General features: G+C 37.8%; 5 protein-coding genes across 10 annotated transcripts; 4 read left to right on the top strand and 1 right to left on the bottom strand.

Moving 5' to 3' along the window:
* LOC104755496 (disease resistance protein RFL1-like) lies at positions 1,681-4,341 on the top strand. The gene is given in 1 exon segment (XM_010477897.2): positions 1,681-4,341. A coding segment is annotated over 1 exon segment (2,649 nt). The 3' UTR covers positions 4,330-4,341.
* Positions 4,341-8,179, top strand: LOC104755497 (probable disease resistance protein At1g12280). Of its 2 annotated transcripts, XM_010477898.2 has the most exons (3): positions 4,341-4,451; positions 4,560-4,634; positions 5,328-8,179. In XM_010477898.2, the coding sequence occupies exons 1-3, from the start codon at positions 4,360-4,362 to the stop codon at positions 7,966-7,968; spliced, it is 2,808 nt and encodes a 935-aa protein (XP_010476200.2). In that variant the 5' UTR covers positions 4,341-4,359; the 3' UTR covers positions 7,969-8,179. The 2 variants fall into 2 exon arrangements, with proteins under 2 accessions (XP_010476200.2, XP_010476201.1); XM_010477899.2 differs by lacking the exons at positions 4,341-4,451; positions 4,560-4,634 and adding an exon at positions 4,643-5,213.
* LOC104759184 (probable disease resistance protein At1g12290) lies at positions 9,454-14,041 on the top strand. Of its 3 annotated transcripts, none has more exons than XM_019238790.1 (2): positions 9,454-10,475; positions 12,216-14,041. In XM_019238790.1, exons 1-2 carry the CDS (start codon positions 9,539-9,541, stop codon positions 13,937-13,939), a joined length of 2,661 nt encoding a protein of 886 aa, XP_019094335.1. In that variant the 5' UTR covers positions 9,454-9,538; the 3' UTR covers positions 13,940-14,041. The 3 variants fall into 3 exon arrangements, with proteins under 3 accessions (XP_019094335.1, XP_019094336.1, XP_019094334.1); XM_019238791.1 differs by having other exon boundaries at positions 9,457-10,691; positions 12,537-14,041; XM_019238789.1 differs by having other exon boundaries at positions 9,457-11,077; positions 12,818-14,041.
* LOC104755494 (probable disease resistance protein At1g12280) lies at positions 14,326-18,671 on the top strand. 3 transcript variants are annotated; one of them, XM_010477893.2, is made up of 6 exons: positions 14,326-14,420; positions 14,525-14,569; positions 14,916-15,014; positions 15,120-15,298; positions 15,380-15,451; positions 15,797-18,671. In XM_010477893.2, exon 6 carries the CDS (start codon positions 15,826-15,828, stop codon positions 18,505-18,507), a length of 2,682 nt encoding a protein of 893 aa, XP_010476195.1. In that variant the 5' UTR covers positions 14,326-14,420; positions 14,525-14,569; positions 14,916-15,014; positions 15,120-15,298; positions 15,380-15,451; positions 15,797-15,825; the 3' UTR covers positions 18,508-18,671. The 3 variants fall into 3 exon arrangements, with proteins under 3 accessions (XP_010476195.1, XP_010476194.1, XP_019095259.1); XM_010477892.2 differs by having other exon boundaries at positions 14,916-15,298; XM_019239714.1 differs by lacking the exons at positions 15,120-15,298; positions 15,380-15,451 and having other exon boundaries at positions 14,916-15,091; positions 16,122-18,671.
* Positions 18,677-21,253, bottom strand: LOC104755495 (hsp70-Hsp90 organizing protein 1-like). Its single transcript, XM_010477896.2, has 7 exons — positions 20,313-21,253; positions 19,929-20,217; positions 19,727-19,812; positions 19,403-19,626; positions 19,249-19,315; positions 19,090-19,149; positions 18,677-18,919 (listed from the first exon to the last, which is right to left on the bottom strand). The coding sequence occupies exons 1-7, from the start codon at positions 21,195-21,197 to the stop codon at positions 18,806-18,808; spliced, it is 1,725 nt and encodes a 574-aa protein (XP_010476198.1). The 5' UTR covers positions 21,198-21,253; the 3' UTR covers positions 18,677-18,805.

Here is a 26,646-nt window from a genome sequence, read left to right as displayed (position 1 = left end):
GAGAGATACTGTCTTCTTGTTCATACCCTTATTGATCTGTGATCAGTACTATGTTTTGTTGGTATTTGAAATGGAAAGTAATTAATTTCGAAATGATTTAGAGATCTAGTGTTGCTCTTACGCTTTTGTTTGTTCGATATTCTTCGCACGGTATGTTGTTGGATGCAAATGGTATGTTATAACTGGATATCATAGAAGTTCGTCATGGTTTAAGGTAATTAAATTTTAGCTTATGGCACTGACATTTTGTAGTTCAAGTTCTTGTTATGGTAGTTTTCGACTCGGGTTTGTTTCTTGTTATGGTAGTTTTTGACATTGTAGTTCAGGCGAAACCGAAATTTCAAACTGATGCAAGTTTCAATTTTTGATTAGATAGATGCATACTCTACTCTGCATGTCCTTTGACGTCTGACTACCATGATCTGATTCTGTGGTGAAGGTCAAATCTCTCAAAACAACTTGCGTAACTTCTAAATGATAAGAAGTATTGTAGTGGTGAAAATAAAAGAACATAATCAACATTCATGTAAGCCCGAGGATGACACCTAAAATTTCGGTTCACTACACCTCTGTCTGACTCTGTTACTGGTAACAAACAATTCCGGTTTAGACCGGCTTAATAAGAACATTGAAATTTAAAATGAATAAAAAATCTCTCGAATCCAGAGTTAATGTGGAGTCCCAGTTCAGACGTGGCGATATTTGGATCGACGGATCAAAAACACGTCAAGAACCGTTGAAAGGCAACGGCCAAACATCCGTCAGAAAAACAGACATAAAGGAAAACAAAAGAAGAGACGAGTTTGGATGAAAAATACTATTAACGAAGGATGGATTCCGAGGGGTATGGCCACATTGCTTCCCTCGAGACGAGTTCAAGCGATGGTGATGCAAAGGCCAAGGACCGTGGTCATTCTCTTAGACAAGTAATCATCTCTTTACAATTCTACATTCGGGTTTGTCGTTTTTGTCGTGAGAGATTGCAAATGTGTCTGTTCTCTATTTGTGTATATGTTGTATGTTTCAGTTGAATTGGTTTCTGGGTCTGGGTTCGGTTAGTCAGTCTAGAGTTATGGTTATACACTATATAATTGGCCGTTCTGATCAATTCCAATGTGCACACCACTTGCATGATGAATTGTCTCTGTGAAGAGTTTTTAGAAGTGCGCCTTTCTGAAGTTAATCTATTTCTCTTAGAAAAGTTGAAATGTTGTTTGTGAGTTAGCAAGTCCCGTATCTGAGCTCAAGATGATTGCAATTATACAGAACCATAAACCCTTAACACACTTTGATGTTCTTTTAGATGATTCTTAGCTATTTTGCGCCTTTTCTTTAACAGTTGTTTGTTGGAGATTTTATTAGAAAGAACGAAACAAACAGATCTCTGTTGGCACTTCTCAACTAGGTTTTACTATATGGGTGGGTTCTTTCCATGACTGTTTACTATATGGGTGGCGTGGCTCGTTTCCATAAATATGTTGTGGGACCAATTCAGATGAAAGAAGTTAGATTTTTTGTCTTCTATGATGCTTACAGTAACACAAAAATCTTTTCTTTTGCTATATGATATTTCCGGAGACAGCATTATTCAAAATCATATCTTATCTTTTCTACCTTTCTAATCATTGAGTAGCTTCTAGTTTTGGTTTCTGAAGTGTTCTCTCTCTGTATTGGGCAGCAATGGGAGGCTGTTTCTCTGTCTCGATGTCATGTGATCCAGTGGTGAATCAAGTCTCGCAATGGTTATGCCTCAAGGGGAGTTATGTTCACAACCTCGCCGAGAATCTAGCGTCTTTGGAGAAAGCCATGGGAGCGCTCAAGGCGAAGCGAGATGATGTGCAAGGAAGGGTAAACAGAGAAGAGTTTACTGGGCATCATCGAAGGCTTGTTCAAGTTCAGAAATGGCTTACGAGTATCCTAACCATTGAAAACCAATTTAATGATCTTCTTACTAGTAATAAGCTTGAGCTTCAAAGGTTGTGTCTTTGTGGTTTTTGCTCCAAAAATTTGAAAATGAGCTATCGTTATGGGAAGAGGGTTATCTTGATGTTGAAGGAGATTCATAGTCTTAGTTCTCAAGGAGAATTCGATGTGGTGACTGAGGCAGCTCCTATAGCTGAGGTAGAAGAGTTGCCTATTCAACCCACAATTATTGGTCAGGAAACAATGCTCGAAAGGCTATGGAACTGTCTAATGGAAGATAAAGTCGGGATTGTGGGTATGTATGGTATGGGTGGAGTAGGCAAAACCACCCTTCTCACGCAGATCAACAATAAGTTTTATGTACTAGGTGGTGGGTTTGATGTTGTGATATGGGTTGTGGTGTCCAAAAATGCAACAGTCCATAAGATTCAAGGGGCCATTGGGGAAAAACTAGGCCTTAAGGGGAAAGAGTGGGACGAGAAAAACGAAATACAGAGAGGCCTTGACGTCCACAATGTTCTTAAGAGGAAGAAGTTTGTGTTGTTGTTGGATGATATATGGGAGAAAGTGAACTTAAATGTGATTGGAATCCCGTATCCCAACAGAGAAAACGGATGCAAAATAGCATTTACCACCCGGTCTCGAGATGTGTGTGGGCGCATGGGGGTTGATGACCCAATCAAAGTCAGTTGTCTGGAAACTGAAAAAGCCTGGGACTTGTTCAAAAACAAAGTTGGAGAAAACACACTGGGAAGCAACCCAGATATACCTGAACTCGCAAGAAAAGTCTAGGCAAAATGTCGTGGCCTACCATTGGCACTCAATGTCATTGGCGAAACTATGGCATGCAAAAACACAGTACAAGAGTGGCATCGGGCAATTGACATTTTAACTTCATCTGCCCCAGATTTTTCAGGCGTGGAAGATGAGATACTTCCAATTTTAAAGTATAGCTATGATGCTTTAAATGGTGAGCTGGTGAAATCATGTTTTCTCTATTGCTCTCTGTTTCCTGAAGATTGCCTTTTAAATAAAAAGAGATTGATAGAGTATTGGATGGGTGAAGGATTCATAGATGAAAAGGAAGGTATAGAGAGGGGATTAAACCAAGGCTATGAGAGAATCGGTACCTTTGTACGTGCATGTTTGTTGTTGGAAGCAAAAAACGAATCACATGTGAAAATGCATGATGTGGTACGGGAGATGGCGCTATGGATAGCATCTGACCTTGGGAAAAATAGGGAAAAGTGTATCGTGCGAGCCAGTCTTGGGTTATGTGAGGTACCAAAAGTGAAGAACTGGAAGAATGTGAGGAGAATGTCATTGATGGAAAACGAGATTGAAAAGATATCTGAGAACCTCGACTGCCCTGAACTTACAACTCTCCTCCTAGGGGAAAACCGCAAATTAGCAACTATATCAGGTGAATTCTTTCAGTCTATGTCTAGGCTGCTAGTTCTGGATTTATCATATAATGTTAGTCTCACAGGATTGCCAGAGCAAATTTCAGGGTTAGTTTCCTTGAGATATCTTAACTTGTCAGCGACAAAGATAGAGCGACTACCTTCCGGTTTACAAGAGTTGAAAATGCTAACATATTTGAATTTGTCGTTCACGAGCAAACTTGAGAGTTTATACGGGATATCAAATTTGTTGAGTTTGAGGACGTTGAGACTACTGGAATCCAAGGTGTGGCTAGATATGAGCCTAATGAAAGAGCTTCAGCTTTTAGAACATTTGAAACTCATAAGCACAAATATCGTGTCAAGTTTGGTTGGGGAATTGTTGTATTATCCCAGAGTAGGGAGATGTATACAACACATTTCTATTGAGGACCGTCGGGAAGAATCACCAAAAGTATTAGTTTTGCAAGCTACAAGTATTCTCTGTGAACTCTCCATATGGGATTGTGGAATGTGGGAGATAAAGATAGAGAAGACAACATGGAACGAAAATGTAACAAGTCCATGCTTCTCAAACCTCTCTACTGTGGAAATAGGAAGGTGTGATGGCTTAAAGGATTTGACGTGGCTGCTGTTTGCTCCAAACCTTATTCATCTTGGCGTCGAGAGTTTAAAGCATCTAGAGAATATAATAAGCAAAGAGCAAGCTGCAAGTATTTTAGAGGAGTCATGTGTTATTCTTCCTTTCCAGAAACTAGAATGCATGATCTTGGAGGATTTGCCTGAACTGAAGAGCATCTACTGGAATGCTCTGCCTTTTCAACGTCTGAGATTGATCTCTATGGAAGGCGATTGTTCAAAGCTGAGAAAGCTTCCACTGGACTCTAAAAGCGTCTGCAAGGTTGAAGCATTTGTCATAAAATACCACGACGAAGAATGGATAGAAAGAGTTGAATGGGAGGACGAAGTCACACGACACCGTTTCTTACCTTCCTGTAATTAGCCGTCTGTGTTTATAGCCCTCTGTTTTTCTATGTCTTCTGACACGGCATCGGACTTCTACCTCTATCTCTTAGAGGGTGGTGAAATCTATTCAAAAAACCGTTGTCATTTAACCAAAACCTGGTAGGTCCATGCTTCCAAAACTTCTCCGAAGTGGTTATAAAAGCATTGTGATGGTCTTAAAGGAATTGACGTGGTTGTTGTTTGCACCAAACATTACTTATTTTGTAGCTGCTTTTTTTTCAAAGCAACAAGAGGAGATAATCAGCGAAGTAAAAGCTGCGAGGGCCACAACTTTGCCGGCAGGTATTATCGTTTCTTTTAGAAAATTAAGATGCTTCTACTTATGTTCTTTACCTGAGTTGATTGATTGCATCTACAACTATAGAATGTAGACTTTAAAAATAATTAGCTGCAGAAAATTGATAAACAACCATTTGGTTTTGGGTTTGGTTATGAAATTAATTTATAAAGTCAAACATTACCCATCTTGATTCTCTTTGTATTGATCAGTTTCACCAAATTAACCTTTAAAATATTTAATATATATTTTCTATTGTTTAACAAAATGAAAACGACAGAACCATTCATTATATCTGTGCATGAAACTAGCACGACTTGGACAGTTGAACTCCCACGTGAAAAAACAATTACCAAAAAATCCAAGTGTGGGAAGTGGGAACTATTATAATTCCCTTCTCTTATTTAATTTAAGTATGGGAATATTATGCTAGCTGTTTTCGAAAGAAATTATTAACAACTGAATATATCCAACCGTGATGACTTAAAGAAAAAGCTTCTTCGTTCCATCTCTGTTTATGTTCCTTGTGTACAACGGATTTAGGGTGAAGATCATGTAATAGATAATCAGAAATAATATTACAAGTGAGGGTGATTATTAGTTCTTGTTTCTATCTTCATTAATTTCCATGCAAGTTGCTATTAACTTTGAATAATTAAGCTACCTTGATTACATCGTGAATCTGTCTTTGTGTGCAGGATGGGTGGTTGTTGTTCTATCCAAATATCATGCGATAAAGTGTTGGACCGTGTCGGTAGCTGCTTTTGCGGCGAAGACAATTACATTTGTTATCTCGAGAAGAATTTGGAGTCTCTAGAGAGAGCCATGGAAGATCTCACTGCAACTCGAGACGATGTGATGCGCAGAGTGCAGGAGGCTGAGGGACGAGGTCAACAAAGGCTTCGAAGAGTCCAGCTGTGGCTCACAAGAGTTGAGAGCATCGAAAATCGTTTCAATGGCCTAAATAGTACAAGAACTGTTGAACTTCAAAGGTTGTGTTGTTGTGGTGTTTGTTCAAAAAGATTAAGATTGAGCTATAGCTATGGGAGAAGGATATTTGAGATGTTGCAGGATGTTGAAACTCGCAAATCTGATGGAGATTTTCAAGAGGTTGCTCAAGCAACTTTTGTGGTAAGGCCTCAACCACCTACGATTATTGGTGGAATGCTGGGCAGGGCGTGGAACCACCTCATGGATATTGGAACTGGGATTATGGGTCTCTATGGTATGGGTGGAGTAGGAACAACCACCCTTCTCACACAGATTAACAATAGGTTCAACGACACAAATTATGGGGTTGACATTGTGATTTGGGTTGGGGTTTCTTGGAATCTAGAAGTTGAGAAGATTCAAAATGAGATCGCTGAGGAACTAGGTCTGAGTGGAGGGGAGTGGAACCAAAAATCAAGAAGCCAAAAAGCCATCAATATACACACTTTGATGAGCGACAAGAAATTTGTGTTGTTACTGGATGACATTTGGAGCAAAGTGGATTTAGTAGAGATTGGAGTACCATTTCCTACAAGGAAAAATGGAAGTAAAGTAGTATTCACCACTCGTTCTAGAGATGTGTGTGGGCGTATGGGGGTTAATGACCCAATGGAAGTCAGTTGTCTGGAACCCGACGAAGCCTGGGATCTGTTCAAAATGAAAGTTGGAGAAAACACATTGAAAGGCGATCCGGAGATTCTTAAACTCGCAAGAAAAGTTGCTGAGAAATGCCATGGCCTACCATTAGCACTTACTGTCATTGGCGAGATCATGGCATGCAAAACGACGGTACAAGAATGGCATTATGCAGTTGACACTTTGAATTCAAATGCTGCAAAATTTTCTGGCATGGAAGACCAGATTCTTCCAATTCTAAAGTCTAGCTATGATCATTTAAACATGGAGCAGGTGCAGTCATGTTTCCTGTATTGCTCTCTGTTTCCTGAAAATTATCGTATGGAAAAAGAGAGGTTGATAGACTATTGGAAATGTGAGGGATTCATAGATGAAAATGAAAGTAGAGAAAGAGAATTAAGCCACGGTTATGAGATCATTGGTATCCTTGTCCGTGCATGTTTGTTGTTGGAGGAAGGAATTAATAAAGAACAAGTGAAAATGCATGGTTTGGTTCGGGATATGGCTCTATGGATAGCATCTGATCTTGGGAGACATAAAGAACAGTGTATTGTGCAAGCCGGTGTTGAGTTACGTGAAGTACCCAAAGTCAAGAACTGGAATTCTGTGAGAAGGATGTCGCTGATGGAAAATGAGATTGAAATCATATCTGGCAGTCCCGAATGCCCGGAACTTACAACTCTTTTCCTTCAGAGAAACTCCCAGTTGGTCAATATCTCAGGGGAATTCTTCAGTTATATGCCTAAGCTTGTTGTTTTGGATCTATCGTGGAATCAAATACTTGATAGATTGCCAGAGGAAATATTAAGGTTGTACTCCTTACGTTTTCTTGACTTGTCACGGACAAAGATAAAGCAACTGCCTGTTGGTTTTCAAGGGTTGACAAAGCTTATACATCTGAATTTGGAATGGACGTTGGAACTCGAGAGTATTTCCGGGATATCAAAGTTGTGGAATTTGAGGACATTGAGACTGCAAAGGTCCAAATTGTCCCCTGATGTCAACTTGGTGAAAGAGCTGGAGCTCTTAGAACATTTAGAAGTTCTAACCATTGAAATCAGCTCAAGTTTTGCTGCACGTCAACTGTTAAGCTCTCGCAGGTTGGTGGAATGTACTAAGGAGGTCAATTTTAAAAACTATCAGGAACTTTTGACTTTGCCGACTATGGGGAGTCTTAGTGGCATCAGGATATTGAGTTGTGGAATGAAGGAGATAGAGATAGAGAGGGCAACATCATCATTGAACAAAAGTCCAGCAAGTCCATGCTTCTTTAGCCTCTTCACTGTCTTAATAAGTAACTGCAATGGTTTAAAGGATTTGACGTGGCTGTTACTCGCTCCTAACCTTACCAATCTTGAGGTTTCTTTCTCAGATCAACTAGAGGATATAATAAGCGAGGAGAAAGCTTTGAGCAGTGTCACAGATGATGAGGCAAGTAGTATCATTCCTTTTGGAAAACTAGAAAAGCTACAGCTGTGGAATTTACCTAACCTGAAGAGCATCTACTGGAATACTCTGCCTTTTCCATGTTTGAGGGAAATCGACATAAACAAGTGTCCGAACTTGACAAAGCTTGCATTGGATTCACAAAGTGTCGATAGGTTTGAAGAACTTGTCATAAACTACAGAGAGGAAGAATGGATAGAAAATGTTGAATGGGAGGACGAAGCCACTAGGCTCCGTTTCTTACCGTCCTTCAAGTTGGTTAAATAACCAACCATTTCATTGCATCATCCAATCTAAACAAGTCTCCTAAATGATTGGTCTCCTTATTCTTCACTATTGGTCTTCAAGTTGCTCTGTCTTCGTTTCACCTTATCAGTGTGTTTTTTATTCACGTTTTTTTTTTTTTTTAAATTATTGCTTGAATTCAGTCTCTGAAAATTTATTTATTTGAAAAACTTTATTGGTTTGAATTATTTGCAGTGTGTTTTGAATTTTTTAAAAAAATTATAAAAAGGTCTGTTATTTACTTTTGTATTTTTGTCTTGATATCAATTTTTTGAGTTTTTGACTTTAGTTAAAAAATACGAAGTTGTGGTTTTTGGGCCATGGGCTTTCTATTTTTTTTGTAATCCAAAGAGAATATACCGGTGGGATCTGGAGTTTACACCAAACCGGTCGAGGAGGTTTAGATCCACGCCTGTTTGTACAGTGAGGGGAGATTGTTTCTCTGTCTCAGTTTTATGTGATCTTCAAGCTTGTCAATGGTTATGCGCCAAGGGGGATTCATATTCTCATCAAAGATGGATTCGGGATTACGCATCTGTATGTATGGTCGAAGTAGGCAAAGTCTCACCTTTCCAGCAGATCAACAATGAACTTTGTTGAATAGATGCCTGGATTTTATAAGGTTGAGATCCGCAAGTTTCGAGTAAGATTTTGCCTACTCCGCCCATACCATACATACCCTTAATCCTGAGTCCATCTCTGGTGAGTAGGGTAACTTACTGGAACTCTAATCTGAGAAAGCCCTCTGCTTTGAAAAGGCTACACTTTTCAGTTACTTGCCTAATCTGTAGATTATTTAACTTTGTTTTCACTAATTTGAAATGTTTTTGGATTGCATCTTGCCACTGCTTGAATGCGTGTTTTTGTGCAGAGGGAGGTAAATCTTGCTGTTCCTAAGCCGCCACCATACGATTGAGAGTGCATGCTTCAGTTCTTGGTTGGGAAAAGCCATTACTTCTGTGTTCCAGAGCTACTAATTCAGGTACTCCTTTCAAAGATTACGGTTATCTTATCAGAATTCTGCATCGACCTTATGTGCTATGTATTCATGTGAATGAAGCTCTTTTGCGAATAACTTTTTTTTTATTGTGATGACTGAGCCAGTTCCTGTAATTTGTTAAGACGAAGTTAACTAATCTGCTAAGGTGTAATTAACAGCGCTGACTATTTTTGGTATGGTTTTACGAATTAACTTGTTGTGCCTTTGAAAAAGACGGGATTGTATTAAGCGTCAAAATACAGATGAAGATCTGTTTTCGTTGGCAGTTTCCTCATTTATTTATAGTAGAAATGAAAGTGACATAGCTACTGTAATTGTTTCTACAACTGTCATATTCTTTGGATTTTGGTATATTACATATGAATTTGATGCTACCATACAAACGAAGGAGACTCTGACTCATTCTAACCATTTTTTTCCTGCAAATTTCCTAGTTGGGGAGTTATTTCTTTTCTTTCCAACTAATCTTTTCATATCTCATTTACTAGTTTTCAGTCCAAGATTAAGGTTCCTCGTTGCATATGTGAATCTTCTTTGTGTGCTAAGTGCAAGATGGGTGGTTGTGTCTCTGTCCAAGTATCATGCGATCAATTGTTGAACCATCTCTGTAAATGCTTTTGCAGAAAACTTAGCTTTATTCATAATCTCAAGAAGAATCTCACGGCTCTGGAGGAAGCCATGGAAGATCTCAAGGCTGTACGAGCTGATCTGCTATGTAAGGTGCAGACAGCAGAAGAAAGAGGTCTTCAAAGACTTCATCAAATCAAGGTATGGCTTAAGAGAGTCAAGACTATTGAATCCCAATTCAATGATCTAAATAGTAGTAGAACTGTTGAACTTCAAAGGTTGTGTTTTTATGGTGCTAGCTCCAACAACTTAAGATTGAGCTATTGCTACGGGAAAAAGGTTTTCGTGATGTTGAATGTGGTTCAAGACTTAAAATCTAAAGGGTTTTTTGAAGAGGTGGCTCATGCAGCTGTGAGAGCTATGGCTGAGGAAAGGCCTCTACAGCCTACGATTGTTGGTCAGGAAACAATTCTTGAAAAGGCATGGAACCACCTCATGGATGATGGAACTAAGATTATGGGTCTCTATGGCATGGGTGGAGTAGGAAAAACAACTCTTCTCACTCGGATCAATAATAGGTTTTGTGACACCGACGATGGTGTTGAAATTGTCATTTGGGTTGTGGTTTCTGGTGATATACAAATACACAAGATACAAAAAGAGATTGGCGAGAAAATAGGATTTAAAGGCGTGGAATGGAACCAGAAAAGTGAAAACCAGAAGGCAGTTGACATACACAATTTTCTAAGCAAAAAGAGATTTGTGTTGCTTTTAGATGACATATGGAAGAGAGTGGAACTAACCGAGATTGGAATCCCGAATCCAACAAGTGAAAGCGGATGCAAAATAGCATTCACCACTCGCTGTCAAAGTGTATGTGCAAGCATGGGGGTTCATGATCCGATGGAAGTCCGATGTTTAGGTACAGTTGATGCGTGGGATTTGTTCAAGAAAAAAGTTGGGGAAATCACATTAAGAAGCCACCCTGACATTCCCGAAATCGCAAGAAAAGTTGCTCGAGCATGTCGTGGCTTGCCACTAGCGCTAAACGTCATTGGAGAGACAATGGCATGCAAGAAGACAACTCAAGAATGGGATCATGCAGTAGACTTTTTAACAACATATGCTGCAAATTTTGGTGCTGTGAAGGAGAAGATTCTTCCTATTTTGAAGTACAGCTATGATAATCTGGAAAGTGAGAGTGTCAAATCTTGTTTCAAATATTGCTCTCTGTTTCCTGAAGATACATTGATAGAAAAAGAGAGGCTGATAGATTATTGGATTTGCGAGGGCTTCATTGATGAATATGAAAGTAAAGAAGGAGCTGTAAACAAAGGCCATGTGATACTTGGCAATCTTGTGCGTGCCTCTTTATTGGTGGAAGGAGAAAAGTTCAACAACAAGTCATATGTGAAGATGCATGATGTTGTTCGTGAGATGGCCCTATGGATAGCATCTGACATCATGAATCAGAATGGAAATTGTATTGTACGAGCTGGTGTTGGGTTAAACGAAATACCAAAGGTGAAGGATTGGAAAGTGTTGAGAAGGATGTCATTGGTGAATAATAGGATTAAAGAGATAAGTGGCAGTCCTGAGTGTCCCNTAGGATTTAAAGGCGTGGAATGGAACCAGAAAAGTGAAAACCAGAAGGCTGTCGACATACACAGTTTTCTAAGCAAAAGGAGATTTGTGTTGCTTTTAGATGACATATGGAAGAGAGTGGAACTAACTGAGATTGGAATCCCGAATCCAACAAGTGAAAACGGATGCAAAATAGTATTCACCACTCGCTGTCAAAGTGTATGTGCGAGCATGGGGGTTCATGATCCGATGGAAGTCCGATGTTTAGGTACAGTTGATGCGTGGGATTTGTTCAAAGAAAAAGTTGGGGAAATCACATTAAGAAGCCACCCTGACATTCCTGAAATCGCAAGAAAAGTTGCTCGAGCATGTCGTGGCTTGCCACTAGCGCTAAACGTCATTGGAGAGACAATGGCATGCAAGAAGACAACTCAAGAATGGGATCATGCAGTAGACTTTTTAACAACATATGCTGCAAATTTTGGTGCTGTGAAGGAGAAGATTCTTCCTATTTTGAAGTACAGCTATGATAATCTGGAAAGTGAGAGTGTCAAATCTTGTTTCAAATATTGCTCTCTGTTTCCTGAAGATACATTGATAGAAAAAGAGAGGCTGATAGATTATTGGATTTGCGAGGGCTTCATTGATGAATATGAAAGTAAAGAAGGAGCTGTAAACAAAGGCCATGTGATACTTGGCAATCTTGTGCGTGCCTCTTTATTGGTGGAAGGAGAAAAGTTCAACAACAAGTCATATGTGAAGATGCATGATGTTGTTCGTGAGATGGCCCTATGGATAGCATCTGACATCATGAATCAGAATGGAAATTGTATTGTACGAGCTGGTGTTGGGTTAAACGAAATACCAAAGGTGAAGGATTGGAAAGTGTTGAGAAGGATGTCATTGGTGAATAATAGGATTAAAGAGATAAGTGGCAGTCCTGAGTGTCCCAAACTTACAACTTTGTTCCTTCAGGATAACCGCCTTCTGGTAAATATCTCTGGGGAGTTCTTCCGGTCTATGCCAAAATTAGTTGTATTAGATCTATCATGGAACNCGATGGAAGTCCGATGTTTAGGTACAGTTGATGCGTGGGATTTGTTCAAAGAAAAAGTTGGAGAAATCACATTAAGAAGCCACCCTGACATTCCTGAAATCGCAAGAAAAGTTGCTCGAGCATGTCGTGGCTTGCCACTAGCGCTAAACGTCATTGGAGAGACAATGGCATGCAAGAAGACAACTCAAGAATGGGATCATGCAGTAGACTTTTTAACAACATATGCTGCAAATTTTGGTGCTGTGAAGGAGAAGATTCTTCCTATTTTGAAGTACAGCTATGATAATCTGGAAAGTGAGAGTGTCAAATCTTGTTTCAAATATTGCTCTCTGTTTCCTGAAGATACATTGATAGAAAAAGAGAGGCTGATAGATTATTGGATTTGCGAGGGCTTCATTGATGAATATGAAAGTAAAGAAGGAGCTGTAAACAAAGGCCATGTGATACTTGGCAATCTTGTGCGTGCCTCTTTATTGGTGGAAGGAGAAAAGTTCAACAACAAGTCATATGTGAAGATGCATGATGTTGTTCGTGAGATGGCCCTATGGATAGCATCTGACATCATGAATCAGAATGGAAATTGTATTGTACGAGCTGGTGTTGGGTTAAACGAAATACCAAAGGTGAAGGATTGGAAAGTGTTGAGAAGGATGTCATTGGTGAATAATAGGATTAAAGAGATAAGTGGCAGTCCTGAGTGTCCCAAACTTACAACTTTGTTCCTTCAGGATAACCGCCTTCTGGTAAATATCTCTGGGGAGTTCTTCCGGTCTATGCCAAAATTAGTTGTATTAGATCTATCATGGAACGTCAATCTCAAAGGGTTACCGGAGCAAATATCAGAGTTGGTTTCATTGAGATATCTTGACTTGTCAGATTCAAGCATAGGGAGATTGCCAGTTGGTTTACTAAAGTTGAAAAATCTGGTACATCTGAATCTAGAGTCTATGTTGTGCCTTGAGAGTGTTTCAGGGATTGATCATTTGCCGAGTCTGAAGACGTTGAGGCTACTAAATTTGAGAATGTGGCTAACTATAAGCTTACTGGAGGAGCTAAAACGCTTGGAGAATTTAGAAGTTCTAACCATAGAGATCACGTCAAGTTCAGCTTTGGAACAACTGTTATGCTCTCACAGGTTGGTGAGATGTCTTCAGAAGGTATCTATTAAATTTCTCGACGAAGAATCAGTCAGAATATTGACGTTGCCATCTATAGGCGATCTCCGGGAAGTCTTCATAGGGGGATGTGGAATGCGAGATATAATTATAGAAAGGAACACAAGTCTGACAAGCCCAAGCTTTCCAAATCTATCCAAAGTTTTAATAGCTGGTTGCAATGGTCTTAAGGATTTGACGTGGTTGTTGTTTGCACCAAACCTCACTCATCTCAATGTATGGAACTCACGCCAAGTAGAAGAATTAATAAGCCAAGAGAAAGCAGGCAGGGCTGATGATATTGTGCCTTTCAGGAAACTAGAATACCTGCACTTGTGGGATCTACCTGAACTGAAGAGTATATATTGGAGTCCTTTGCCTTTTCCATGTCTGAATAGGATCAATGTACAAAACAAGTGTCGAAAGCTGAGAAAGCTTCCACTGGATTCTCAAAGTTGCATTGTAGCGGGTGAAGAACTACTTGTCATACAATATGGAGATGAAGAGTGGAAAGAAAGAGTCGAGTGGGAGGACGAAGCGACAAGACTCCGTTTTTTACCATCATGCAAGTTGGTTTTGTATAATCGATGAACGAAAGCAAAAAGCTTGAGAAAAAAAAAAACTTGTATGTATGTTTTGGAGTGTTCTTTGGATTTGTATTTTGTATGACTTTAATCTCCGTTGTTTTGTGTAAATGAGAAAATATTATAGAGTTCTAATCTATAAGTGTTCAACCGTTTCTTTAGAAGATTAAAATGGTGTATTCATATACTAAAATAGTGAAGGAGAAACAAAAATACTTCCTCTGTTTCAGGTTAAATGCTTAACATGCAGTTCAAAATACCTCCTCAAAACAGAGTCCGGTTTGATGTCAAAAATCAGAAGGGAAAAAAAAAGTCCGGTTCAGACCGGTTAAAATAAGAAATTGGGTCGAAGTTAATTTCATATCATCAAATAGAAGAAACACATGACATGACGTCATGTCATCTCGTTCTCGGCACACTACCACCTCCACCTCCGGCGGGAGCATCACCGTTTCAATCAACGGAACGGAGAACTCTTGTGAATGGGGGTAAAATCGTCTTGATTTGGTTTCAATTACTACTTATTTTTTTTTCTAAAAATAATTAGTTTGATGTTGTTTCGCTAAATTCTTCTTCTCTCTTTAAAATCCAGAGATGGAGTTTGCCAAGGAAGGAGAGGTTCTCCAGAGAGAAAAGGGTCAGTTTTGTTTGATGAGTTATAAAAATAATCCCTTTTTATTTTTTAAATGTCGGAATGATAGGTTCTCTCGAGTTAGTTTAGTAGTGTTAGTCATGGGTCTAAGTAGCTCACCAACTCCCACAATTTTGTTCTTTTGGCTTTTCGTATGGTTGAAATCAGTTTTTTTTGATATGTGAAGTTTAGGTTTGTCTGTTTTTGTTTCTTTTTCTGAGCTGTGTGATGGGAAGTTGTGTATCTGTCTCGTTGCCATGTGATCAAGTGGTGGATCAGTTCACTCAGTGGTTATGTGTCAGGGGTTGTACTTATATTCGCAATCTCTCTGAGAAATCTGGCTTCTCTGCAGAAAGTCATGGGAGTGCTCAAGGCAAAGAGAGATGATGTGCAAGGAAGGGTAGACAGAGAAGAGTTCACTGCGCGTCGTAGAAGGCTTTCCCAAATCCAGGTATGGCTTGTGAGTGTCCGAGCCATTGAAAACCAAGTCAATGATCTCTTTAGTACTAGTGACGTTGAGCTTCAAAGGTTGTGTCTTGGTGGTGTTTGCTCTAAGGATTTGAAACGGAGTTATCGTTTTGGGAAAAGGGTTAGTGTAATGTTGAGGGAGGTTGAGAGTATTACTTCTCAAGGAGTATTTGATGGAATTTACGGTTTCGTTTTTAGTCAGTCCTGACTCAGGAGGGCAGATGCATAAGCCATAAGTAACTATCGTTATTCAATCCGTTAGATAAGGTACTCATTTCAAAGATCATAGCCGCAAATTCTCATCAGTCTTATTTTCATGAAACTCATTTGAAAAGAGATAATTATCAGGTTCTTGTGCTGCTTGGAAATTTCCAAAGTGAAGTTGATATACGCAGGAATACAAATGGAGTTGCCAAGGAGGTAATTTGTTTGCTCGAATGAATCTAATGTTCTGTATCAAGCAGCGATAATATATATGTGTATGTTTTGCAATATTCTAGGGAAAAGGAACACAAAATCCATAAAATAGTAGTCTTTAAGACATTTCTACAAGACTTCAACTTTTGTGTTTTGTCTTTTTTGCATTGAAATTTCTACAATATTATAAGAATAATGGGAAATGTCATAATCGTGGAAAAGTCTAAATATTCTCACATCAATTATGCATACAGTGACATCTTGTGTGGTTGAGAAAATCAATTATACTTCCCTATCTCCTCTGTTCACACTTTTGAATAATTGTCACTCTCTCAATTTGGTTTCCAGTTTTGCTCTCTGAATCTCTCTTTCCAGCAATGGGAGGTTGTTGCTCGGTCTCGTTGCCATGTGATCAAGTCGTGAATCAAGTCTCTCAATGGTTATCCCTCAGGGTAGATTATATTCACAAGTTAGCTGGGAATCTAGCCTCTCTTGAGAAAGCCATGGTACTGCTCAAGGCAAAGCAAAATGATGTGGAAGGAAGGGTAGACAGAGAGGAGTTCACAGGGAGTCGTAAAAGGCTTTCTCAAGTCCAGGTATGGCTTACGAATGTCCTGACCGTCGAGAAAAAATTCAGTGATCTGCTTAGAACTAGGGAGATTGGGCTTGAAAGGTTGTGTCTCTTTGGTTATTGCTCTAAAAATGTGAAAATAAGCTATGTTTATGGGAAAAGTGTTGTCCTGATGTTGAGGGAGATTGAGAGTCTTATTTCTCAAGGAGAATTTGATACGGTGACTGCTGCCACTTCGATAGCTGAGATTCAAGAGGTGCCTATTCAACCTCCAATCGTTGGTCAGGAAACAATGCTCGAAAGGGTATGCAACCGTCTCATGGAAGACGGAGTCAATGTTGTGGGTCTTTATGGCATGGGTGGAGTTGGCAAAACCACACTTCTCACACAAATCAACAACAAGCTTCCTGAAAAATGTAGCGGATTTGGGATTGTGATATGGGTTGGGGTGTCTAGAACTGCGGAGATCCATAGGATTCAAGGAGAGATCGGCAAAAGACTAGGCTTTGTGGCCGAAGAGTGGGATAATAAACATGAAGACCAGAGAGCTCTTGACATACACAAAGTTCTTCGGAGACAAAAATTTGTGTTGTTGTTGGATGACATATGGGAGAAAGTTGATTTAAAAGCGCTCGGAGTCCCTTATCCAAACAGACAAAATGGATGCAAAGTAGTCTTAGCCACTCGTTCTAGAGATGTGTGTGGGCGTATGGGGGATGATGACCCGATGGAAGTCAGTTGTCTAGATCCCCACGAAGCATGGGAATTGTTCCAAATGAGAGTTGGAAAAAACACATTGAAATGCCATCCAGACATTCCTGAACTAGCAAGAAAAGTCGCTGGAAAATGTCGTGGCCTACCTTTAGCACTTAGTGTCATTGGCGAGACCATGGCATGCAAAAGGATGGTACAAGAATGGCGTAATGCAGTTGACGTTTTGAGTTCATATGCTGCAGAATTTTCTGGCATGGAAGACCAAGTTCTTCCAGTTCTAAAGTATAGCTATGATAATATTAACAAGGAGCATGTGCAATCATGTTTCCTATATTGCTCTCTGTTTCCTGAAGATTATCGTATGGAGAAAGAGAGGTTGATAGACTATTGGATATGTGAGGGATTCATAGATGAAAATGAAAGTAGAGAAAGAGAACTAAGACAAGGTTATGAGATCATTGGTATCCTTGTCCGTGCATGTTTGTTGTTGGAGGAAGCAATCAATAAAGAACAAGTGAAAATGCATGATGTGGTTAGGGAGATGGCTCTATGGATAGCATCTGATCTTGGGGAACATAAAGAACAATGTATTGTGCAAGCAGGTGTTGGGTTGCGAGAAGTACCCAAAGTCAAGAACTGGAGTTCTGTGAGAAAGATGTCGCTGATGGAAAATGAGATTGAGACGATATCTGGCAGTCCTGAATGTCCGGAACTTACAACTCTGTTCCTTCAGAAAAACGATTCATTGCTATATATCTCTGATGAATTCTTCCGGTGTATGCCAATGCTAGTGGTTTTGGATCTATCAGGAAATTCACGGCTCCGGGAATTGCCAGAAGAAATATCTAAGTTGGTCTCCTTGCGCTATCTTGACTTGTCATGGACATACATGAAGCGGCTACCTGTTGGTTTACAAGAGTTGAAAAAGCTCAGATATTTGAGATTGGATTACATGAAGAGACTTAAGAGTATTTCAGGGATATCAAGTTTGTCAAGTTTGAGGAAATTGCAGCTTTTACAGTCTAAAATGTCGCTAGACATGAGCTTAGTGGAGGAGTTGCAGCTCTTGGAACACTTAGAAGTTGTAAACACAAGTATCAAGTCGAGCTTGGTTGGGGAGAAGTTAGTAAATGCTCCCAGATTGGTTCAATGTCTTCAAATTGTAGTACTTAGAGGGCTTCAGGAAGAATCATCCGGAGTATTGACTTTGCCAGCTATGGATAATCTCCGTAAAGTCATCTTAAGGAAGTGTGGAATGTGGGAGATAAAGATAGAGAGGACAACATTATCATGGAACAGAAGTCCCACAGCTCGATGCTTTTCAAACCTCTCTACTGTGCATATAAGTAGCTGCAATGGTCTGAAAGATTTGACGTGGTTGTTGTTCGCTCCTAACCTCACTAGTCTCGAGGTTCTGGACTCAGGACTAGTAGAAGGAATAATAAGCCAAGAGAAAGCTATGACTATGAGTTTTACCATTCCTTTTCAGAAATTAGAGAGTCTGCGCCTACACAATTTAGCGATGTTGAGGAACATCTACTGGGAGCCTCTGCCTTTTCCATGTCTAAAGACAATCCACGTAACGCAGTGTCCTGAGCTAAGAAAGCTTCCGTTGGATTCTAAAAGTGTCATGAGGGTCGAAGAACTTGTCATTAAATACCAAGAGGAAGAATGGTATGAACGTGTTGAATGGGACGATGAAGGCACTAGACTCCGTTTCTTACCTTCCTTCAAGTTCTTTGGACCTGAATGGCAAGTTATGTATGTGCGGTAGCGGTTTTAATGAATGATTCAAATTTTGTGATTGACAAAGTTGTTTTGATAAACGAGTGTAGTTAGGCATTTGCTCTCTAATGGATTATGTCCAATAAAATTCATTGTAATGTAAAGCAACGCAAATTTAACTTCATTGTATAAAAAATGAAGGATCGCAGTAGATATTATATCAGAACAGTTTGAAAATATGATTGCAATTTTACTAATTTGGAATTGTTGCACATTGCAAAGATATAATAAGAGCAACAAATGAATGTACAAAAACGGATATTTTCAATGTTTCAACTATTCCGAGTCTATTTCATCTGGACGATCCCAGCGCTAATAAGTTTTTGAATCTTGTTCATAACCATTGGATTTTGCATATGTCTCTGTGCTGCGCTCGAGTTCTCTTGAACATCGGTCAGTACCTGTTTGTAAAAAAAAAGTTTTTGATTGTTCAGAGGCATATTAACATGCAGACTCGAACCAATACCTAAAGACAAATTCAGATACTCAGATCTATCTAGACATCTCACAACAGAGAGTTGCATCAGACATTCACAATTTAGGTGTTGGAAGACAGAGTTTGTTGCTTTACCTGTCTCATTACAGAATCTGTGAGAATGTTCTGGATTTCTGGGTCTTGCATTGCCTTGGCCTACACAAAAGAAAAGGAGAATATCCAAGTTACTTCCCTGGTTTTCTTTTAATCGCAAATGGGGGAAAAAACAATACATGAGAAGCATCAGAATGTAACCTGTCTCTCTTTCAATTCCACAGGGGTAAGGTCACCTCGATTAGCATTGTTAATCTGTTGCACACATCTGCAGAACAGAATTGAACAACATTTAGCAATTTCATGGCGATAGATAGAAGAAAGTTAATAATCTCTGTGTATCTGTGAATATTACCTACTAACACCGTCGAGAAGTTCCTGATTATTCGGATCATGCTTGAGACCCTGTTGGTATGTTTTCATCGCATCCTGATACTCTTTCAAGAAGAATTGAACTGCAGCTTTTCTGCTGTATCCTTCAGAGAAGGTTGGATCAATCTCAATACACTTTTCTGCATCCTTTTGTCCATCAGCCATTGCACCTAGCTTAATGTAACACGCAGCTCGGTTGCTATATCCCTAACAAGAGTGCAAAAAAAGTAGGAAGTTACTCAAACAGTCAAAATAAAGAATCATAGTAGAAGAACTTGAGTACATATGAAAGATGAAATGGCCTTACTTTTGGGTCTTTCGGGTTCCTTTTGATTGCTTCAGTGTAATGTAATATAGCATCAGGATACTTCTGCTCCTTGAAAAAATCATTACCTGTATTAAAAACCACCATATCAGCAGCAGTAAAAAAATGCTAACTCGTTCTTGCTTTTGCAGTTCTATAAGCTTTCTTTCCCCACACGAACAAAATAAGTTGCAAAATCAAACACCTTTTTCACGCTCTTCATCCCCGATCTTGGGATCGAAATACTCCTTCTGCTCCCACTCTTTCTTCGCTCGTTCTGCCTTGTACAGTCTCTCCAATGTATCAGAGTTTCGATACTCTGTAAGAGCTTTCTGGAAAGCTTCAATAGCAGGTTCATAATCTTTCGAGCAATTCACCATCTTGGTCAAAGCAGTCCCTTTCCTAGTCAAAGCTTTAGCTACCATCTTGTAATCTAAACTAAGCTCTCTACCCCTTCCCACTGCCTCGTCACAATCTTTAATGCACTCATCGTACTGAAATCAAAACACACATACCAAAGCAAAATCATCATTCTAGCCTATCATCAACATAAAGAAAAGAACAAAAAGAGCACTATACACATACATACCTCTCCCAATTCAAGATAAACAGCAGCACGATTTGTGATATATGAGATATCTTCATCATCAATCTCAATAGCTTTACAATAATGCTCAATGGCAACTGCGAATTCTTTCTTCGTGAACGCAGCATTCCCAAGCTCGTTCTCCTTTTTGGCTCTCTCCTTCCTCTCTTTCTTCTCCTTCTCTTCCGTCACCAACGGCTCAGGTTCTCGCTTCTTCTTAACCCCAGGCACTTTCCTAGAACTCTGACCCATATAAGAGTGAAGAACCTCCGACTCCGAGTCATCTCCCGGAGGATTCGGCGGTGGCGGCCTGAAATTAACATTCGATAAAACTCCAAGAGATGGCATCACTCTCTGATCCTTCAAATACAAATTGAGATTGCTAGGGTTCTTCTGAATCTCCTGCATCATGCCAACAAAATCAGGCTGCTGCAAAAAGGCTCTAGTCGAAGGATCAGCCGTGAGCTTACTCCACATCTCCGGTCCTTTGAAAGCATCACCAAACGGATTCGGCGGAGGAGCAGATTTTGACCTAGAAACAGAAGCCTCCGCGTCAGCCAATCCCGATTTCAACTCCTCGTCGGTCGGATCGATATCTAAACCCTTCTTGTAAGCCGTTACAGCCAAATCGAATTGGTTTAACCCTAAGTGAGCAGCTCCGAGACGGCTATAACCTTCAGGCCAGTACGGTTTGAGTTTAATCGTCTCATTCGCGTCGGAGAGAGCATCGGCGTAGTGGTGAAGTGAAGCGTGAGCAGCGGAACGGTTAGAGTAGAGGACGTGATCGGTTGGAGAAAGATTAATGGCTTCGGTGAAGTGAAGTATAGCGGAGGTGAAGTCACCGGAAGAGAAAGAAGCGTTTCCTTTAGCTTTAGATTCTTCCGCCATTGTTGAATTGAATCTGAGATCACTCTCTCTTTGGAGCTTTCTTGGGAAAGAGAAGAGAACTGGGAAATAGCTTTTATACAAAGACTCTTGTTTTTGAGAAAATTGGGGACTGTTTGGGTATGAGACTAGAGTTTGTTATATCCGGGTTTACTATTATCCTCGTTGCGTTTAATTATGTGAGATTACGGAGAAACTGTGTCGTTTTCCTATGTTCTTGTGGAGAATCCGGTTATTAGTTGACCCATACGATTTAGTTTCCGGTTCAATTGTTTAGAGTTTCATTTGTCCGGTTCGATTTTTTTTTTTAATTCACTTTTCGATTTTTTTTTTTAATTCACTTTTGATACATCTTGAGCTTGTTGACCAAGCTGATCGAAGAAAGCGTAATTAAGCAAAACCGTAATAAAATCAAATTTCACTTTGCTTTTTCAAGCTGACTTGGGATATATAGTCATTGTGAGATTGAAATGGTCATAACACGTATAAGACAGTATGATTCTTTTGGCTGTCTTTAATATTGTCTTCCTTCCCCGTATCATCCATATATATCCCTCGTTTTGGATCCAAACTCATAGGAATCATCAATGCATATACCTACCAAAGCCGATCAAAGTCAATCGCATAAAATATTGAAAACGAAAATCAGATGCATACTCTAAAATCTAAATGCATGCTACTGACTAAATGAGTGTGTTATCACATTTTACCGAAATACAAAGCAAAACGTACGGGAAAAGGTGTAAATGTAATTTAGCTTCATCACAAATGTGATGATTTCTTTTTGTTAAGTTCGACACTAGTCATTAGCATGCATTTAGAGTATGCATCTGATTTTCGTCTTCATTAGCATGCATTTAGAGTATGTATCTGGTGTATACATTATGATATATGTGAATCCCTGCGATGCATTTCTTAATCTTAATTTTGATTTTTTTAAAATGTTTCGATTAAATATTCATTTTAAATCCTCGATCCTAAAACTCTATCAGGAATACCAAAAGGAAAATCAAGGTTAGAAAGTATCACTGCAGGATAATGATAGTACACAAAAAAACGGTGACTCATTTTGTAAAGCTCATAACAATTTTACAAAGCCAAATTCTAGAACTAGGACACATGTAAACCAGTGGTATTCTGAGATATTAAAGTCTTTTTGTTTGGTACTTCTGATGGGGTTTATTAGCTAGCTAGTTATTGATGTGAAAGAAACATTCAAATGCTTTTCATTAAAATGAATATCTAGTTTAATCATATTTTGTTTTTAAAAAGTATGCTTTTTTAGAAGATTCAAACACATCTTTTGGTGAGATTCATATATCATGATGTAGAAATCGAGCTTAACACGACGATCAGCACGAAAGCGGTGAAACTATAAACATTTACACCTTTTTCCCCTTTGCTTGATTTGTCTTTTCTTTCTTGTTATAATGGAATGCATTTTGAACATAATCATCCAATTTTTCTATATATACTGTATGTAGTTCTCTTCAAGAAAGAAAAATTAATAGGTTGTTCGTAAAATAGGCATGTGGACTGTAATTAGGAATGCGAGAACGGAAGGTGTGTAAATGTTGCTAGCTTAAAAACCTACAATCCAAAATGAAAAAAAAATAAGATTAAAAAAAAAAATTTAAAACTATTTCCTTCCATAGCCTAAATTGCAACAACATATTACAAAATCAAGGCTTAATTTTTTTCAATACACTTAACTAGAACATAAATTAATGTCGGTGTGTATATATATTATATAGACACATCATGCTTAATTAGATCTAGAAACAAATTTTCTTAATCTTTTAGTATTTTTTTTGATATTTTCATTTCTTAATCTTTTGGTACCGTCTTTATTTCAATATGAGTCTCTTTTAATTTGTGTTCATTTCTTTATCTTATGATTACTACTATAATTCGTATTATTGTTCCGAAGAAGACATATAAACCAAAATGCAATCATATCGTCCATTTCCATTTACATCTTACATTTTCAAAAGCATATACTAAACGAAAATATAATAAATTTAACTTATAATAATTAGACACACGCCTTGAGCTGGCCAACTGTGAAATCATTAGGGTCGGTGTGCATATTGTTTTTGCAAAGTGGTTGACTTTTACAGTCATACATACTGATACAGTCAACTCATATAGTGTATGCGTATATGTTGACAAAAATATCATATATATAAACCATATGCTTGCTGATGATGATGTTCCAAAATCGTTCCTACAAATAAAAAACAGTTCTCCGTTCCAAAGTTTTAAATTTTCAGATATCTAATTGTCATTCATTCGGTTTACTGTTTCTACTCTTGAATTGGGCAAAAAAGTTAAAATCAATTCAAAACTATTTAAAGGTCATTATTAGTTATGTTTGTTGAGTTAGTATTCGTCGAATTGGAGATCATCATCCAGTAAATTTTCTTATTTAATGATTCATATGGCATGAAATAATTAGTCGTTTGGTGCATGGTATATAGTGATTAAAGCCATGCATTTAAACTATTGTTACGTCTAATAATTAATGATAATTAGCTTACTAATTATTAGGAATTTTAGAAAAAAATTGGGCAATTAGTTATTAGACTTTGTGCGTTTTTATTTATTATATATATAAATTGTGCATGGTGGGCCTAAATATTATTTACTGGGACAGAGTATACTTAAACATAAATTTTCTATAAATTATTTCAAACTCTAATACCACAATAGATTATATATATGTGTATATATATATATATTCAAAGTTTCTTCTTTAATTACTAACATACAGTATTAATTTTGACCCTCATAACAAAAAAAAAATTATTAAAAATAATTCAGAATTAGGACACCATGTTATTTGTTTGCATGCAAATATGTTGTATCTCTAAAATGTACCTTTATAAACTCTATAGCACATCGGACATTTTGGATCACTAGTTTACACATACAATAGAAAATAACCATAATTATTGATTAAAAAAAATGTCATAATGGAATTACTTAATCCGGGCTCGTTTTGGCATGGCAATAACGCCATAATCGATCGGTTCCATGGATCGATCTAGGTTTGATCTTGTTTTTTTTTCCAAGATTTACACTTGATCTGATTTCAGTTCTGGGGCCATTCCAGTCAGCTTGCATGCTACCAGTTTTTTTTGAATATATATACATACATATGGAATTGGTCTCACCAGCCTCAACTCTATAAGAAAATTGGTCAAATACACTCAAATAAATATGATTCGGATCTGAGTCATCTGAAGTTGAGATTTTTTTTTTTCTTTAAAAACTAAAATAATCGGCTCAATCTAATTCCCTAAAATTCTAAAACTAACGAGACCAATTTGACATACTGACCTTTGGCTAGCTAGCTGTACTGCCTGTACATCATCACTATTGGTAACTGTAAAATCAAACCAAACATTAAGTAGGATGGTAGATTCTTTGACAAGTGTTTTCACATGTAACAAGTTTTTCTCATGGGACAAGAAACTGACAAAAGGAACAAACTTTCCCACGTGGTTTAATTCTTAGGGCTTCTCGTAATGATTAGGGTTATGGGACAAGTTGTGAAGAAATATGTATTCTCATCAAATGGATTTACAACACGACTCATGCGTAAATTCCCTCTAGAGCCCTAGAACTAAAGAAAGCCTTCGACTTGGACCGTTCATTTAGTTTCGATCATATACTATATATATGTAAATATTAAAATATTTTTCTTAGGCCTTAATTACTTAAATGTGTCATGATCATCATTGTTGGTTCTAAGATAATACAGTATATTGTAGCAGGCCGGAAAATTTTAGAAGGGTGCTCGATTTTTTCTATTTTTATAAGAAAATGTATGCCACCTTGGCCCATGCGTATATAGGATAGTATAATTAGTTGTCTTCAAGGTTTTTATACACTCAATTGAAAATGTTAACATAAATCCAATTTTTATTAAAGAAAAAAAAATCTATCAATTTTTGTATTCATGGAGATTCTTCTTCTAGAATCCCGAATTATTATTTATACATAGTGGTAACTTGCAATTTCAGCAGGATCTATGTGAAAACTAAAAAGTATTATATCAACCATTTTGTGGGTTAATTGTAACGTATAATTTTGGATTCTACAAGTAATGAAAGTATTATTTTATTCTTATTTTAATATCCAAAAAATGTTAGGTGGTCCAATGAGAGCTCACCATTCACCAATCCAATACTGATAATTAGTAGTATATTTAACAAAAGATTTGATTAATGAGAATGTCATTTATGCCTCAATTCCGACCATTATATTCTAGTAATCAACTAGAGAACTAGAAACACTTTGTTTTTAGTATGCAAGATTTGCTTAAGAACTGGTTGGTACTATGGCATGGCGAGAATGCAGATATTTTAACAGTCTTTTCTTATTACATACTCATGTAAGACGAGAATTTGTATTCAGAGTCATTCTAATATATACTTACTAACAAAAGCAATTGTGTCCCACATCTTTATTTGATTGACCATGGTTTTGTCATTTTGCAACCAACATTTTATAACCAAAAAAAAAAAACCCAGAGATCGAAGGATTATAGAAAATATATAAACCACAGAAAATATATGGTTTTGCATACATATCGAATATTAAATAACAAAAGTATAGAATACTAATAATAATTTAATCTCAATATCAAATAGGTAATGGACAAGAGGCGAAGTGGGACCAAAAACGACACTTTTGGGGATCACGGTCTTTACTTTTGCTTCACTTCTATGCTTCGTTTCAACAACACACAAAAGCAAAAAGAAAAATATTAAAACGAAATCTATATCCAATTTCCTCTCATACTACTTTTTTTTTTTGTAATTCTTTATTGTAGTTTATGTATGTGTGATTAATTTTTTAGACACCAAATCTTTGCCCTGAAGTCCCAAACATCAGCCGCATAACCATCCGATATTTGATGAACTAACCTAAACACAAACTATACCTATATTCTAAATATAACTTACCTAATATGTATTTTAAAAACATTATCCTGTTAGTTGGTTAGTTAATTAGTTAAATGATTACACGATATTGATATAATAGGGGTCGGGAAAAAAAACTGATGTAGTTAATAGGGAAATCAGTTTTGTTTGTTATATTTATATTATCGTTTCAAATATATATGAATGTAATGTGACGATGGTTGGGAAATTATTGGCATCTAGCCTTTTGGAGAATGGGATTAAAATCTTTAGAGAATGATCAGAATCAGACTTACAACTTATATACATTACATTCACAGATTAGTGTTAGAACAATCTAGAAGGAGTATATATATGCAAGAAAATTATGTTTGATAAGTCAGCAAATAAAAAGTTCGTATAAAATTTTCTAAATCGGGATAGAAATCATAGTATACAGATGTATACTGTTCAATTCACATATTGATAATAATCACATGCATATATATAGAAGTTTTTTAGTTGAAGCAAGTGATGATGGC

The sequence above is a fragment of the Camelina sativa genome, chromosome 17 (assembly GCF_000633955.1).
Source record: "Camelina sativa cultivar DH55 chromosome 17, Cs, whole genome shotgun sequence".
NCBI lineage: Eukaryota > Viridiplantae > Streptophyta > Magnoliopsida > Brassicales > Brassicaceae > Camelina > Camelina sativa.
The sequence above is the reverse complement of the archived record's forward strand: the minus strand, read 5'-3'. Positions and strand labels throughout refer to the sequence as shown.